The sequence below is a fragment of the Rhea pennata genome, chromosome 11 (assembly GCF_028389875.1).
Source record: "Rhea pennata isolate bPtePen1 chromosome 11, bPtePen1.pri, whole genome shotgun sequence".
Lineage (NCBI taxonomy): Eukaryota > Metazoa > Chordata > Aves > Rheiformes > Rheidae > Rhea > Rhea pennata.
This window is the reverse complement of record NC_084673.1, coordinates 2,231,639-2,247,086: the sequence shown is the minus strand read 5'-3', so window position 1 is coordinate 2,247,086 and position 15,448 is coordinate 2,231,639. Positions and strand designations below refer to the sequence as shown.

General features: G+C 49.2%; 1 protein-coding gene across 1 annotated transcript; it reads right to left on the bottom strand.

Moving 5' to 3' along the window:
• Positions 1–3,858: 3,858 nt before the first annotated feature.
• LPAR4 (lysophosphatidic acid receptor 4) lies at positions 3,859–15,232 on the bottom strand. The gene is made up of 2 exons (XM_062584891.1): positions 14,940–15,232; positions 3,859–5,548 (listed from the first exon to the last, which is right to left on the bottom strand). The coding sequence occupies exon 2, from the start codon at positions 5,393–5,395 to the stop codon at positions 4,349–4,351; it is 1,047 nt and encodes a 348-aa protein (XP_062440875.1). The 5' UTR covers positions 5,396–5,548; positions 14,940–15,232; the 3' UTR covers positions 3,859–4,348.
• Positions 15,233–15,448: the final 216 nt, after the last annotated feature.

Genomic DNA, 15,448 nt, shown 5'->3' with positions numbered 1-15,448 from the left:
TGACAACCTTGAAAGTCCGTTTGTCCGTTTTCTGTCCTCCTTTCCCCCACCCCGACAGGTTCTAAAAATCCGGCAGCCTTTGCTGCTGCAGGGAGAGCCGGGGCGGTGGGAAGCCCTGCCCGGACCCCGCTCAGCGCAGCATCCTCGCCGCCTGGCAGCTCACCCGCTTCCCCTAGCGCAGCTCCTCGGCTCTTCCCATCCACGGCAAAAAGCACGGTAACGAGATAAGCTTTTACCAATATACGTATGGACAGAAGAAACGGGGAAGGGAAAGGTTTCACGAGCTGGAATCAGTGCCTAGAGGAGAGGAGACCTTGGTGAACACCATTAGATTTTCCAATAGTAGCAACAGTCCTTGTACGTTTTCGATCACTGTTTTGGGAAATAAAGATGGGTTTTTTGAATAGTCCTTCTCTCCTCCGTGCAGAAACGCTCTCGAGAGCCTGCTGCTGCCTCTCGCCGTTTCCCGTGCCGGCACGGGATTTCCAAGGCGGTCGCTTCCTGCCTCCCCCGATAGCAAAGCCGCCAGCTGGGAACACCATGGGAGCGTTGCTGGGGGGTCCCGTAGGGACACGGGCCCTCGAGAAGATCCCTAAAGGTGCTGCATAGTCTTATCGTTTAAGTAGGATAGGTCCCAATTTTCTGTACTGGTTGTTTCTCTGAATTATATAGGGGAATTTGGGTAAAGATAGAGGAGGAGAGGGTCTAGCCTGCAAAAACACAGGGTTTCCTCTCAAAAATTGCCACGGGGCTGTTTTCAGAGGGACCTAGAGGCCGAATCGGCTCGGCAGGTCCCTGGGGTGGGCAGGGTGGGGAGGAGGAGAGCTTTCCTTCGGGCGAGGAGCCAGCTCGCAGCTTCCTACGCGCGACCCCTCCACGGGTTTGAGCCCGGGTAATTCCCGCTAACTCTACCAGGACGGGAAAGACTTAGGCAGTCATGTGAGCACTTGGCACCTTCCTTCTGGGTAGATCCCGATCTTTTATTAACAAAAACCTGCTCTAAGAGGCGGGCGTTTTGTAGGGAGGCACGTATGAGGTGGGGAGCGCAGGGTGCAACGAGCCGCCCGGGGGCAGCGGGAGAGGGGAGCCGGCTGGGAGCAGGTGAAACCTTTGATTAACGTTGTTGTACGTTTAGCGTCCGAGAGGGCTGCTGCATCCTGTCTCTCGGCTTCAGCTAGATAAAAGCATTGGCGACTTCTTAGTTTGATTTTTTTTTTTCTTTTTTTTTTTTGCATTTAAACTGCTTCTGGTTTGCCCTGTTCGCCGACAATAGCCCTTTGTTAGACAGGGGAGGAGGAAAACTTGGCTGCATGTTAGCCAGAAAACCTGTGAATCCACTCTTCATTTACCGCCGTCGTTCCTTCCAGCTTGTCTTGACCAACATCTGAAAAATTACTTTTCCTCTCTCTGAATGCATAATTGGTTATTTATACGCAAGCCGTACAGCATTTGCTAGGTATACCTGACCTAGAAAAAAGATTAGTCATGAGCTATCCTACCAGATGCGAGTGTCAGTCAGCATATGATCTCCATATAATTTATAAGGTATTAAATTACAAAATAATGAATCTTTTCAGTTAGCATTTTGGCACATGATGATAGTGTTGCATTTTATGTGAGAGTATCAACCACAGCTCTTGCCCCATAAAACTGCAAACAGAAATTTGCAAGCGTTGGCACTAGTTTCACGTAGAAAAAGACACCCATTATGCTCGTATTACAGTTAAGCTATGTATGCACAGCCTGGATGTTGTCCAGCCGCAGCGAGTTCCTCCCCCCTCTCTCGTAACGTTTCCTTAAGAAGGCTAGACAGTGGTTGCTGCATTAGATTTTTTTTTTTCTTTCTTTCTTCGAATTTAACTAGGGGAAGGTCTGCAGGGCGCAGAGCAGAAGGTCTCGCAGGGTTCGTGCAGGCGAGATGCCGCTTGCGGGCAGCGGTGCTGAGCTGCGCCCGCTCCCACGAAGCTCCCCGGCCCCGCGCGCGGCTCGCCGTGCTGCTGCTTGCTGGCGAGGGGAACGCAGCGCCTTAAACGGGAGGGAGGCACGCTGCCCGGTAAAAAGCTGCCCACTGAGCACCAGCTTGCATGCAAACAAGTTCCTATCCTCTCATTATAGAAGTGAAATAAGAAGAATTTTCACCTCAGATAACTGCACTTACTCATGCACCGTATATTTTTCTTGCCGGTAGGAAGAGGGTTTGCAATGCATCTTCAGCACCACAATTTCAGGTTTTTAAGGCATCCTTTCCACCGCCGTTCTGTCTGCCACCCCTGAAAACCCGAGCGCTCTCCTTCGCCTGGCGCTGCCGCGGGGCGAAGGGTGCTTTGCTGCACGTGGGAAAACCCGGCTCGCGTCGGAGCCTCCGAATCCCGCTCGCCTCACCTTGGGTTTTGATCTGAAGCTGCGGAAACGGCTTCTTTGAGAAAATGCACGTTTCATGGCAAGCGTTGAAACAGGCCCGGCAGGGTTTAATATGCAGCAAAAATCTCCCAAGCGCCTCTCACGGGCAAGTTTCTAGCGCGTACGGCCGTAACTCAGAGCGGCGATACAATGGTTTGGCTGCGCTGATGCTCCCGTCATGTAATGAATTTATTATATGCTTGTTCTCTGCAACGCGTGCTGAAAGCCAGGGGCACTACGTAACCAACAGTCATTTTAGAGCTAAAACAGAACGACCTCGAGGGCCTATCTTAGGCTTGTTAAGCAAATTACTTTTTCATTCAGAGTTAAAGCAGTGCTACATAAAATGTTATGCTTTGAAGGGAAACATTTTTTGCAGCTGAGTTCTTTTCACACTTTTAAAACCTCCAATTGTTTGGGGAAGTAATTGCATTTGATGTGTAGCGCTCGGTATTTCATGAGATTTGATCCAAGAGAATTAAGATAAGTGGTTGAGTGGAAGGCAGCTGTTCCATTAACTTTTTATCTGTCTTTTATTGGCAATATGGCCCTAGAAGCAGCTTTATGCTGTCCAGCAGAAAATGTATATCATTGATCTAATAAGTAATAATTTAATTCTTTTCCATGTTAAATGTTTGTCTCATTTACATGTCTTGTCTCGAAGAGTGAATCTACCAGTTAAGGTCAGCACCTGTCCCTACAAAGGCTGCAGGAATGAACCATGTAGTAAAATGCAACAGCATACAGATAGTTAACTTTACACATATATTTATATAATCTATATCTTTAAAATGAAGTGCAGGATGTAATAAATTAATTGCAAAACAAGAAAACACATTGCTATGACTAGCTAGGAAAACAGTGCAGCTAACTTGTTTTACTCCTTTTTTGGAATTGCTTTCAGACCTCTAGCTTAATTAGTTGACTGTGTAGCAAAAAATATAGCAAAAAATCACTTACAAGATCTTGTGCTAAGTGGCAGAAGATTAATTCTGCTAATAGGACACCAGTTGTCTATATCCAAACAAGTTCTTTAGCAAGATCAGCACTCTGTGGTTTTTCAGTCCTTCGGTTGTGCACAATTTTCATATAAGACATTTGGCCTAGAAAGGACTCTGGGGTTTCAGACCCTTTCTTTCAGCTGACTTTGTAGTCCAGCTCTTACCAGAAATAGTTGCACAAATCTCCTGGGATATAAAACCCAGGTGCAACACAGCCATAATGCACTTTTTACTTCTCCCTAGAGATGGCATTTAGAATAAAAAGCAGCTTAATTGTACAAGAGTGAAACTTAATTCTAAATTGCTTCATTAATTATTCTCTTATTAATTTTCTTTTGTATCAGCAAGCAACTATTTTGCCTTCTTTTCAAAACAGAGTTATTTACACTCCAGGCAGCTCCAAAAAATAAATGTAAAATGCCTGTATCTAGTAAAACCAGGATGTATACTCTTGCAGTGAAAAAAGAAAAAGCCAAGGCTTTTATTACACCTTTTTAAGCAAACATACATATTGTGTGAAGTTATTGAGTTAGCATATGATGATTCATCTCCAGAAGACATGAAATATTGGCAGATATCTCTAAGAAAATTAAATTGTGTGTTTCCCAACTGGTCCCACATCAAATGCTGAGGGGAGAAAATGCCAAATGTTGGCATCTTGTGATTAAAGAATCTGTTCCATTCCCTCCTCAGCTGGTGCGTATGGTCACCCATCCATAATCTCCAAAGAGATCCATCTGGATTATTGTATCTCATGTTCTCAAATGGAGGTGCCTGTTGCATCTGATGGAGCAATTCCCGTGAGAGCATTTGCCCACCTGTGTAGCTATCCCCCATTAGCTTTTCTTCAGTAGCACCATGCGTGAACCCACATTCAGAAGCAACTATTTTGCACATGGTGTTAATGCAGAAATGACTGGGGGATAACTCCATGTGTAAACACATCACTAGAAATGTGATTCAGATGTTGGATCTCCCCCGTTCGTAATAGCCTGGTCACTTATTTCGTCCTGTGGTGCCGGTAGCGCAGTCTTTGTTAGAGGTGTTTCAGTCTTGAAAAGAGAATCCATTTTCATCTGTGTTTTTATGTTGAAAGACTTCTGGAAGGATTCTGAGGTGAAGTAGTAGATGAACGGGTCAAAGCAGCAGTTCGTTGTTGCGATGCACAGCGTGATTGGGTACATGGTCCTGGCAAAGCGCTCCAAGGAGCAATTTGCTATTGCTTGGGACCGCACAAGAGCATACAAGAAGAGTATGGAGTTGTAAGGCACAAAGCACACGACAAAAATGGCCACATGCACAATGATCATTTTCAGTACTTTCTCTTTGTTTGTCCCAATCTGAGACAAGGTGGCAGGTTTCCGAAGAGTCCTGAGTACTAAAGAAGAGCACGTAAGGTTGAGTAGCAAAGGAATTATGAATCCTACCACTTCAATAAATATAGTGATCTTAGACAAGTAGGTTTTCCAGATACGTTTCGAAAAACCTTCAAAGCAGGTTGTGCTGGTGTTAGAGACGTTGGTTGTGGAGAACAACGAAGCTGAAATTCCACCGCTGAGGACCAGTATCCAAACACCAGCACATACTATGGCTGAATTTCTCCTTGTCCTAATGGTACGAGATCGGAACGGGTAGACGATGGCAAGGAAACGGTCAACGCTAATGCAGGTGAGGAACAGCATGCTCCCGTAGATGTTAGTGAGAAATGCTGTACCGGAAATCTTGCATAGGCTGTCTCCAAAAGGCCAGTGCCTGTTGAAATTATAAAAAATTTTAAAAGGCAAGGTGAACACAAACAGCAAGTCTGAAACAGCCAGGTTTGTCATGAAAATGGCTGTTTCGCTGCGCATTTTCATCCGGCAGCAGAAAACAAAGAGGGAGGCACAGTTAGTAATCAAACCGAGGATGAAGACCACGCTGTACACAGCCCCGTACAAGTTGTACTTAAAGGAATCATCTGTCAAGCAGGTATGATTGTTGCTGTGGTTTCCCATGCCAGGCTTGTGATGAGCTTCCAAAGAACCTCAAAGTCTATTTCAGTGACATCCATAAAATAAGGTAGTGCTCTCCTTTCATCCTGAAGAAACACATCCCAGGAGGGTTGCTTGACACCTTGCTACCATGAGTTTGCCACGAGTCCCTTCGCCCTAAAGGAGAGACAAAGAGAAGTTATCAGTCCTGCAGCCTACTGTCAGTTAAAGCGTCTGCGCCAGAGAGCACGTATCCTCTCCTTCCCAAAGGAATGGGCGTCAGACAAGACCAGCAATTCGTTTACAACGTAGTCTTCCTAAATTCTACTATTACTGGAATTTTTCAAAGTTGAACGCAGCAGGTACTGAACTCAGCCTTTCCTTCCCCTCCCCCTTTGCTCGCTAGTCCTCCCCTTGGAAGGGAGAGTGATAGCTGACTCCAGCTTTGCACGCTGGAAAGGGTTTTCTTAAAAATTTTCAGGTGGCGGCGGCCCGGTATATTTGGAAAGAAATTAGACCATGAACCCATGATACTGCCCAGGTATAGAGGCAAATGGCAGCCTGAAGTATTCACCTAAACATGTATTGAGGGCAGAAAGGAGTTGAATTTTTTAGAGTTTGCCTTTATCTGTGCAAAAATAAAACTTCTATGGTTTTATAACCCCTTTTTAAATCAAAAAGCATTAAAAAAACCTTTATTTTGGCAAGTGCTGCTTTGCCTTTTTTCTTTTTGAAAATAAGAACGTCCTAAACAAGTTTTTCAGAGTGAAAAACTGAAAAGTTGTATTTCAGAAATGTTTACCATAAATGCTTTCCAGAAAGTAAATGTTTGCCACTTTTGAAAAAGTTGGGAGAGGGGTTCCTTCTAAATTTCTGCAAAATGGTAATATTTTGCAAATCATTTCATGTTTTCCCCTCTAGAAAAAAAAGTTTTCAGAAGGGGACTCCTGTAGTTTTTGACAGCTTTACTTTCCCCTCTCTTTGTCGAGGTTTGGAAACAGAAGCTTGAGAAATCTCGTAAATCATGCACTCATAAGACTTTGTCCCAATTCAGCAAGCTTTGGAGAGGTGTATAGTCAAAGTGTGCTGTTTACCAGAAATAAGTGCTTTCTGTGCTCTCTTGATGTTCTCTTATTGCTATTCTAAGTGTGTGTTTCTGAGGCCTGTAAAAAAGTGGTCAGAAAGTCTCACTATTTGGAGAAAGGAGAGTTTGTGACGTGGAGCGCGGGCACGGCAGCTGGTGATGGCTTGGAGACGCGGAGCAAAGTTGGAGAGCTGAAGGAGAGACCTTTGCACCGTAAAACGTACCAAACCAAGTATGAAGCAAAGTTGGCGTCCTCTTGTAAACTGTGATATAAAAAAAGTGTCTTAGTAGCTAAAACTATGGAGCATTTTAGAGAGATGAGGCCACTGTGAAGAGCTGGATCTGGTCCAGAAAGTGGTTATCTAACAACATGGTGCAACTCTGACAGATGTGTAACTGAAAAAGCTTGTGTTAAAGGTTGAAATGGCAACATATAAACAAACAAATGGGGGAAGAAAGCACAGAATTGGGACAACTTGGGATGCAAAATATCTGATGAAATGTAAATGTTTTCCATATGTTTTCTTGCTGGAAGTGTTTACGCTGACGCCTGTTCTTGCACGCTGTCAGTGAGTCAGCTGGTAAAACGTCCAGCGCTGAGACGGGCGTTGCGCTTGCAGCCTTGCCGGGGGGGAGGCGCGAGTCCTGCCCTCCCCGGCAGCGCCGCTGCCGCGACCCGGGCCGGGAGCAGAGCGAGACAGCAGGAAGGGAGGGTGCCCGGAGCGCTCTCCTCAGAAAGATGACCCTGGGACGGCTCGGACCGTTGGGCGTCCAACGAGATGACTTTGGAAGCGCGTTTACGTGCGCGATGCTGTCGGAGGGATTCGCGCCGCGGCGGGACTGGGGCGGCGAGCTGCTGCCTCGCGCCGGTGCCTGGTGGCGGCCGCCGTCGGCCCTGCACGCCTCGAACTAGCAGAATTCACTTTAACTTCCTCGGAAGACTTTGCTACGTGCCCTTCAACCAATTGAGCAGATTCTTTCCTCGTTTTAATTGCAGTTTGAGTTGCGCGTTTGCAGTGAGCTCCTGCATCAGCAAACGTTCAAATCAGAAGCAGACCGGCTCCTACGGGGTGGCTGCGGATCGCGTGGCGAGGACTGCCGAGAGCGGGTGTCTCCCAAAACTGCTCCGTAGGCCCCCTTGGGCTTCTGCACACACCTTCTCGGCGTTTTTTCTGCTAAATTCACGGCAGAATGAACTTGGTTTTGAAATGATAGAGAGCAGCTTAAAGACAACATTGAGCATTTAAACTTTTTGGTATTAAAATCTCAAAGGTGCTTTTTTCCTCGCACACGGAGTGATCTAAATAACCGGAGTCTCACCTCCGCGTTGAAACGCCTTTGGGCGCAGAAGCGCGCGTTAGTGCCGCGGTTTTGCCTCCTGGCGTAGAGCTCAGCCGAACAGATGGGGCTCGTGGCTCGTCACCCCCCGCAGCGCGCACGTCGCTGCGCTGTAACCTCAATAAACGGACTTTCTCCCGCCGCGCGTGGAAGCGAGCGTGCCGGCCCGCCGCGGTCCGAGCCCCTGGCGCGAGGGCCGTCTCGGGGGGTCGGCACCTCTCCCACGCAGGTTTAGTTATCCAAACGTCAGATGCGTTTTCCTTCCCGTCCGGTGAGTAGCAGAGCAGCTGGGCGATCTTCGCGTGGATCACGTTCACCGCCGCTCGGGCTTTGCTGGCGGAAAACGCTCGCAACAGCCCGTTTCAAAAGGCAGGGTTAAGTGAACGTAAGCAAAGTCGCTTTGCAGTTGTGTTTTTCAGGCAGACCAAACTTTGAATCCCGCATCTAAAGCAGGGTGGGGGGAAGGAGGAGGAAGGGCCGTGCCTAGCCGTCGGAGCAGGGTGCGGAGAGCATCTCCTGCCTCGTGGAAGGGGCGCTGCTCGCGTGGCCCCGGGAGCCGCAGAGGGCTCCCGCAGCGCAGCTCCTGCGCCTGCATCCTCACCGCATCCCACCCTCCGCGTCCTCAACAGCTTCTACCTGCTGCTCCCCAAGACGCCCCCAAGAATCCCGTTTCCAATCCTTCCAGTCCCTTCTCCTTCCACCCCGAGGAACCTTCGAAAGAGCCAGCTTAGGGCTTGCTTCAGACCAGCCATCTGTGTGCACTGAAAATAATTGCTGCAGGTACAAAGCGCGTTTTAAAGTCAGATGCTGTAATTCTGCATGGGGCATTCTCTGTTTCTGTGCGGGTACCTTGTTCTCCACCGGTCCGTTAAACTACAGCCAAAAAGATTAGTGTGAATTTTGGGGCTGATATTGCATCTTAATATTTTCTTTTTCTCCTCCTCACTTTTAATAGGAGATGTAAGATGAGCGTGTCCTTATTAGCCTGACGGCGTAGGGCATCCCGCGTGCGCGCTCGCTGAAATAGCGAAAGCCACAGCGCCGTTTCGTACGAGGTTTGTGACTGACCAAATGAAAACCTTGCAAATCTGAAAGACCTTTTTTCCAGATCGCTATCTGTACCCGCATTATCGCTAAACCAGCTGACAAACAGGCTGTGTAGGTGGCGGTGGCCGTACAGAAACCAAAGAACTGACAGACCCCAAAGGTGGCTTTTCCGGCCTCGGGGGTTTTCTCTGGGTTTTGTCCAGAAATGTCTGGAGGTTATGGCAACGATGCCGTGCTTCGACGCAGTCTCAGACCCTGACCTCGAACATAAACAAGCATTTTCCTGGGGCACAGCGTGCGCTTTGTGCCTTCTCGTGACGAGGATCGCGTTCAGCGGCAGGTTTTCACCCGAGCGGGGCTCATGCGGGCGCCCCACCTCAGACCCACCTCCAACCCAGCGGTGCGCCTCTGCAGCCACGTCAGCTATCGCTTTTTTCAGTTTCTTTTTTATTTCCGTCCTTTGTTCTGCTGTAATTATGTTAGAGGTCCAAACGAGATTTTTTTTTCCCTGAACATTTTTGTTTAGGTGATAATTCTGCGTAGGGCTATAGGACTTGGACTCTTCTTGCTCAGGAGCTATCATAACACCAAACTGATCACCTCTAAACTGTTGCTAACGTTCATTTGCAAGCTGTTTGAAAATGTGAATTCAAAGAAAGCGAAGCAGCAACTGAAAGCGCGGTGAGACGGGCTTGCTGCTGTGTTTGCATTCGCGACTGCTTTGCTGCTCTCGCAGCATCTCGGGGGTTGCAAAAGGATCTCAGCTTACTAGTTACCCTTTCTGTTCACTAGAAGTTTTGCTAGTCCTTTTTTTTTTTTTTTTTGGTTGCAAAGAGAATTTTGAGAGCATTAACTGAAAGCAGTTTTAGGGATAAATGTTGCAAGTCAGAGGGATCTGGTGTTTGGGCTTTTCCGTGTGCCGGAGCAGGAGCTGCTGGTCCGATTTCTGCTGTCTGCTGCTTGGGGCAAACAGCGCTTGCAGCACTTGCAGCTTGCTTTTGATGGAGACAAAGTTTTGATTCAGCTTTTAAGCTGGCCACCTTGCAAAGTTGCTTTGAGCTCTAGGTCTCCCCTGTCACTTCTTTGGCTTTACAGTAACCTTTCCCTACGTTTCTTCCCGGTGCGGTATGAGCGGGAGAAGCCAATGGGATTATGCAACGGGAAGCAAAGCCGCTGCCTGTAAACAAAGCACTATTGACTATAAAAAGTGACGGAAAGTGCAAATGCTTTAATCTCTTTCATTTACTAATCCGAAGTGATGTATTTGAGAACAGTAGGAAAGAAGTAGTTAGAAGTGTGGCTTTGAAGTCCAGCAAAGGTCTCTGCAGCTTCAAAGGACCATTCTTCCCCAGGCTTTAGCAGAATGAATGCTGAGCCGGCCCACGGGCAAGGGGGCCGTTTTCTGCCGATTAGCGTAAAAGACAGGCAGAACCGCACAAGGGTCCTCAATGCTGGCGTCACCTTGATTCCCCACTATTTACAGCGCGCCCAGGAGCATCTCCCGCACCTGAGAGGGAGGTGAAAGCATGAGTTACGCATGATCGTCTCGGTCAGTGAGGTTTCGCCATCTGATTTTCAAATTCTGTCAAATCCTCTTAGCTAGAAGAAGAAACCCACCTCCCAGCACTGGGCTCTGCAGGGGCTGGCGAGGCGTCTCCCCTCGCCTCGGCCACCAGAAGTCCTCCCGGGAAGCAGCTGGGGCTGGAGGACGCGTGCCGGCCCTCTGCGCTCCTCCTTCCCCACCGCTGCTGGGACCTCAGGACCCACCAAGGGCAGCAGCTGCCTTCTGCTGCCAGGCAGGAGGAGGGTGAGCGAGTTTAGAAGCAGGACACCAGCGTAATTCTGCTTGAAGATGGAAACCTGAGCCCATCAGATCTAATCCCAAAGCACCCCCCATCTCTCTCTCTCTCTCTCTTTTTTTTCTTCCTTTTAATTGGTCAGCACTGCCGTTGTCTCCTTCGTCCTTTGAGACCTACAAAGCATTTCCTGCTCATGGTGACTTCTCTGTGCTGTATCTGTTTTGTATTGAGCTAATTAAAATGTTTCCTTCTGAAGAGAATAGTGAACTGACTTACCCCATATTCAGCCACTGATCCTCGGGGCATGACTCTCTTTTTGTTTTCGCTAAGAATGTCTCTCTCGGTTTGCATCACCCGGTTAACCCTTGCCGAGCTTTGGCCTTCTAAGAGGCTAATCTACAGGCTGGTAATGACGGATTCACCCCAGACTTCACAGCTGGGCCTGTATCATTTTGCTGTTATAAGACAGGCTTTTTTTTTTCACTTGCAAAGGAATCTCAGTCGGATCTTGGAATGTTGTAGGAATGTTGCTTTTTTGGAGCCTCAGGCCTTTTGCTAAGGGGACCTCTCTCTATAACGGTATTGCAAGACCCAATAGAGAGCATGGTAAGAGAAGATTTAGATGCAATGAAAAAAATTGAAGAAGTGATGAAAAACAGTTATTTGACTCAATGCTTGAAGGTTGCTTTCAATCTGGAAGAGAAATTGATGATGGAGGTAGCGTCGTCTTTGATGTAGTCTTGTTTATTGACAGAAAGCATTAAAAAAAGAAAGAAAGAAAGAAGTCCTGTTGCTCTGAATACACTCAGGAATCTAACAACAGGAACCAGTTTATTTGCTTTTGGCTCCAAAACCTTTTCCAGTTCTGCCCAAAATTGTGGCCTTCCTTTGCTTCCTCTGACACCATCTGCAGTGGTTCTCTGGTGCCTGGGAAGCTGCTGGGCTCCTCCTCTGCCTCCGGGCTCCGTCCTTTTTCCAGGCGCTTGGCTGAAGTGGCAGAGCTGAACTTTCACCTCTGTTTATCCAAAAATTACAGGCTTTTATTTTTCCCCTCCTCCTCTTTGCATGCATTAGCTTCAGCAAGCTTCCCAGCAGCACAAACGCCCGTTTCAGCTCTCGCCAGGTGAAACTCGGTGGCAGGGACCTGCCTTCCCTCTGCGTGCTGGGCATGTCCCACCCGCGGCGAGGCCAGCGGCAACGAGCGCTTTGCTCAGGACCTTGGTGGATCCGGCTGTGTTGCCAGAGGGAGCTGGTCGCCCAGGGCTTTGCTCTCCAGGTGCTTTAGTCCGAGGTGCGAGGCCTCCCTCCTCGCCAAAGCTTGGTGCAGGTTGGTTGGTGCAGACAGGTTGAGTTTCCCCCGGTTCGTGGGCCGGCCTCGCCGCAGCAGCAGATGCTGGTGCCCTCCCGGGTTGCTGCGCCCCGGCGGGATGAGGCCGCTCGTCCCCCTCGTCTCGGGGTGTTTGGCTGATCTGGAGGCATGAGCAGGGTTTTCATGGCATCTCCCTCACCACCCTCCTTGGGAAAAGCATTAAGGTCTTGAGAAATACTTAGTGGGGTGTAATGAAAGCGTGTGCAAGGAAAGAGAACGTGCAGCTACAGTACTTTTCATTACTACAGAGAGCAAAGTTGAACTAAGAGGCTCAACATAGAATGACTACACAATGCAAAAATACAAAATGAGAGAGAGCAAGTGATGTTTCTGCATTAAGTTGCATAAAAACCTTTCTAATAGTGACACCAGTGAAGGAGAATCAGGGCAGTAATTCCTATTTCCCGTGTGAGAGCGAGTGCGTGTTGTGGTGGAAGGCGGTGCATTATCTGCAAGTTCAGAAATTAAAATGGGAAAAATATTAGATGAATGATCTTCAGTCATGGCTGTCTGTGGGCATAGCAGGACTTTAAAATATTATAAAAGCGTATTATGTACAGAGAAAGCAATGTATTCTGTTGCTTGCGTGCATCTTTGTCCCCGCGCCCAGGCGCTGATGAATGCCCTTCAATGTGACTTGCTCAAACTTGCCAAGATAAAGAGGCTTTGCATTTTCTACAGAACGAAACCCCCCCGTTCCAGATAATTCAGAGAACTTTCCTTGCAACGGGGGTCGGCTAAGGTGAACTTCCTTCTGAAGCCATGGCTCTTTACCCCCCTTTACGGGACTAAATTCAGAAGATGAGCCGTTTGAGGAACTCTTGCGGGGCCACTGTCTGCTCCTGTGAGTAACTTCTCTTTCCAAGGAGAGAATTTGCCTTTTGTGCAGGGCAGCGGGCTCCTCTCCCCTGAGATTAAATCAGGTCCGTCTTTACGGAGGAGGTGCGACGCGTGAAGGAGCAGGGCGAGTCTCCGCACACGCGGGACTCCACCTGGGAGGACCTGCGGAGGGCCGGACTGGCCTCCAGGAGCAGCTGGAAGGTGCAGCTGTTTTTCGTGTCTTTTGTCAAATTGCAAAGAAAAACAAAAGCGAGCGGGCAGCTGCATTCAGGCGTTTGATCTGTCTGTCCGTCCTCCTATGAGCTCAACTCCTAACTCCAGAATTTAAAAGACATTGATTTTTAATCAACTGACCTAACCTCTGCCAAGGAGAAGTGTCATTTTTACTCTCTGGGGATTAAAGTGAAATGCACACCGAGTCCCCTCCTCCTTTCCTCCCTCCCTTGACTTTCTTTTAAAATTAAAAGGCTTTGAACCCACCCGAGTAGTGAGGTTAGCTTCCTGCCTGCTTTATTTTGGCTTTCAGAATACTAGTAAGAGAAAGAAGACGAAAAAGTGCTATGACGGGGGAACATCCTTATCACTGACCTGTGGACCCTGCACTGCCCATCCTCTAGGCTTTACTGCCCTGTTCATAGAGGGGGGCAATAATAAAAGATATGATCATCTCCTTTCAAAAAAAAAAAAAAAAAAAAGAAAGAAAGAGGGTGAACATTATTAAAAATTACAAGCTTTTCTTGCAAGCTCTTCTGCAGTGGTACTTCTGTATTAAGTCATATTTCTTTCGAACAGCTGCATCTTTAAATGGCCTCAAGTGTGGTGTGCCTCGGTCATTTCACCTCTGACAACTTTTTCTGTTTGTGTAAACCTATATTCAGATTTTCTTGTGGAATTCTGCAAACGAGTTACTTAAAAGGACTAAATGTTAGATATAAATGAAAGGCAGAGTGATATTTTGAAGTTTTCAGTATAAAAATACATCTTTTATCCTGTTTTTTAAGGCAGCTTGTAGGAACCAGGTCTCTTGAGCCCAGTACGCGAAGCTGAGAACATCTTGTAAGCTGGAAGCCTCCGTTCTTGCCACGTTTATCTACCAGCCTCCCTTCAGCTTGTGTCTTTAAGATACCGACTGCGAGTAGAGAAAAATTCCCTCAGCAAGGGATATTTTCCACAGGCCTGAACCAAACAATAAGGGCGGAAAACTCTGTCGCTCGGCCCGCTCGGTGCCGCGATGAGCGTTGCGGGCTGAGGAGGGTTGAGTTTCCCCTACAACAACACGGCCGAGCAGCTCGCACAGCAATTACCCCCCCCCCCAAAAAAAAAAATGGAGACCATCTTTTGTGCTTTAAACAGGCACTTTCCCCTCTTCCAGCCAAATCACAGCGTTGCTCAAGGAAGAGATCTGCCTGGACGGAAAAAAACCGCTGCGGGGCTTTACTGCAGCGTGCCGCTCCGGCCAGGCGACCGCGTTCGCACCGCGGCTTCTTCCCGGTCGGCGGATTTTAGAAACCATTCAAATCTCTTTTTTTTTTCCTCTCCCCTCCCTTCCTTTCGCACAGCGCGGCGGCCGCCAGCCCTCGGCTAGCGGTGCGGGCTGGGGGGAGGCGCGCTGCCCGCGCCGGGCGGGCGGGGGGAGCCCCGGGCCGAGCCGCCGGCGCCTGCGGCGGGGCTGCCCCGGCCTGCCCCTGGCCACGAGCAGCGCGGAAAGCTCTTGGAAAGCCTGGGTTTTTCTTCTTTAGCACCACTAATTATTTTCCCTTCCAGTTACAAAACTAAGAGCAAAGAGGCGAGGGGAGATTTGGGGAGCGGGGAGGCATCTGAAAGCCCCTAAAAGCTGCAGGGCAGAGAAATTAAGGCATCTTTCTAAGCTGAGGTTTAAAGCGAGTCTTTTGCAAACGTTCTCCACCGAGCGAGCTAGCACGGACCGGGCTCGCCGCGAAAGGCTTGGGCTTCCGCCGGGAAACCCGTGGGCTCTCAGCTGTTGACGGACGTAAGCGGGAGCAGCGCCTTCTCCGGGGAAGCTCCCGCCGCCTTGCAGCCGCTCCGCTCCGCTCCGCGCACGGCCGCGGCGCGCTCTGTTTTTTCTCTTACCTTTGCTGTTACCCCTCCGGCGGGGAAGGGCCGATCTGCCGCGGCGCCTTCGCGGGGCGGTCGCTGCCCTCTCCTCGCTTTTCCAGCCGTCTCCGGTTCCATAGGGTGGGAAGCCCGAGCCCGCTTTTAAAGCCCGGCCTCCCCGCTAGCGCGCCCCGTGCTCGCGGCGCTTGCTTCTCCTCTTCCTCCGCTCCCTTTGGCAGTTCCCGCGGGCGGCCGAGGCCGGTGAACGAGTCATCGCGCGGCTGGGGCTAACGCTTTATTCCCCGGGCCGGTGGGTGATGCAGCCCGCGCCGCCTCGCTTCTGCATCCCGCCCAGCTGCCGCCGGCTTTTATCCGGGCGGTTCAAGCGACTTCCTGGAGATCTCGCGTAACAGCCCCGGGCGCGGCGGCACCGCGTCCTCCGGGGGTTCCTGGCGCGGGCAGGCTCTAAAACGCCACTGCGGATTCGGATCGGGAGTGATGGGGGGGGGGGTTGTTGTTGTTTTTTCTTTTTCCGAGCAAGCATT

Excerpts from the sequence above, each read along its gene's own strand:
- LPAR4 (XM_062584891.1), bottom strand. The coding sequence starts at position 5,395 with ATGGGAAACCACAGCAACAATCATACCTGCTTGACAGATGATTCCTTT.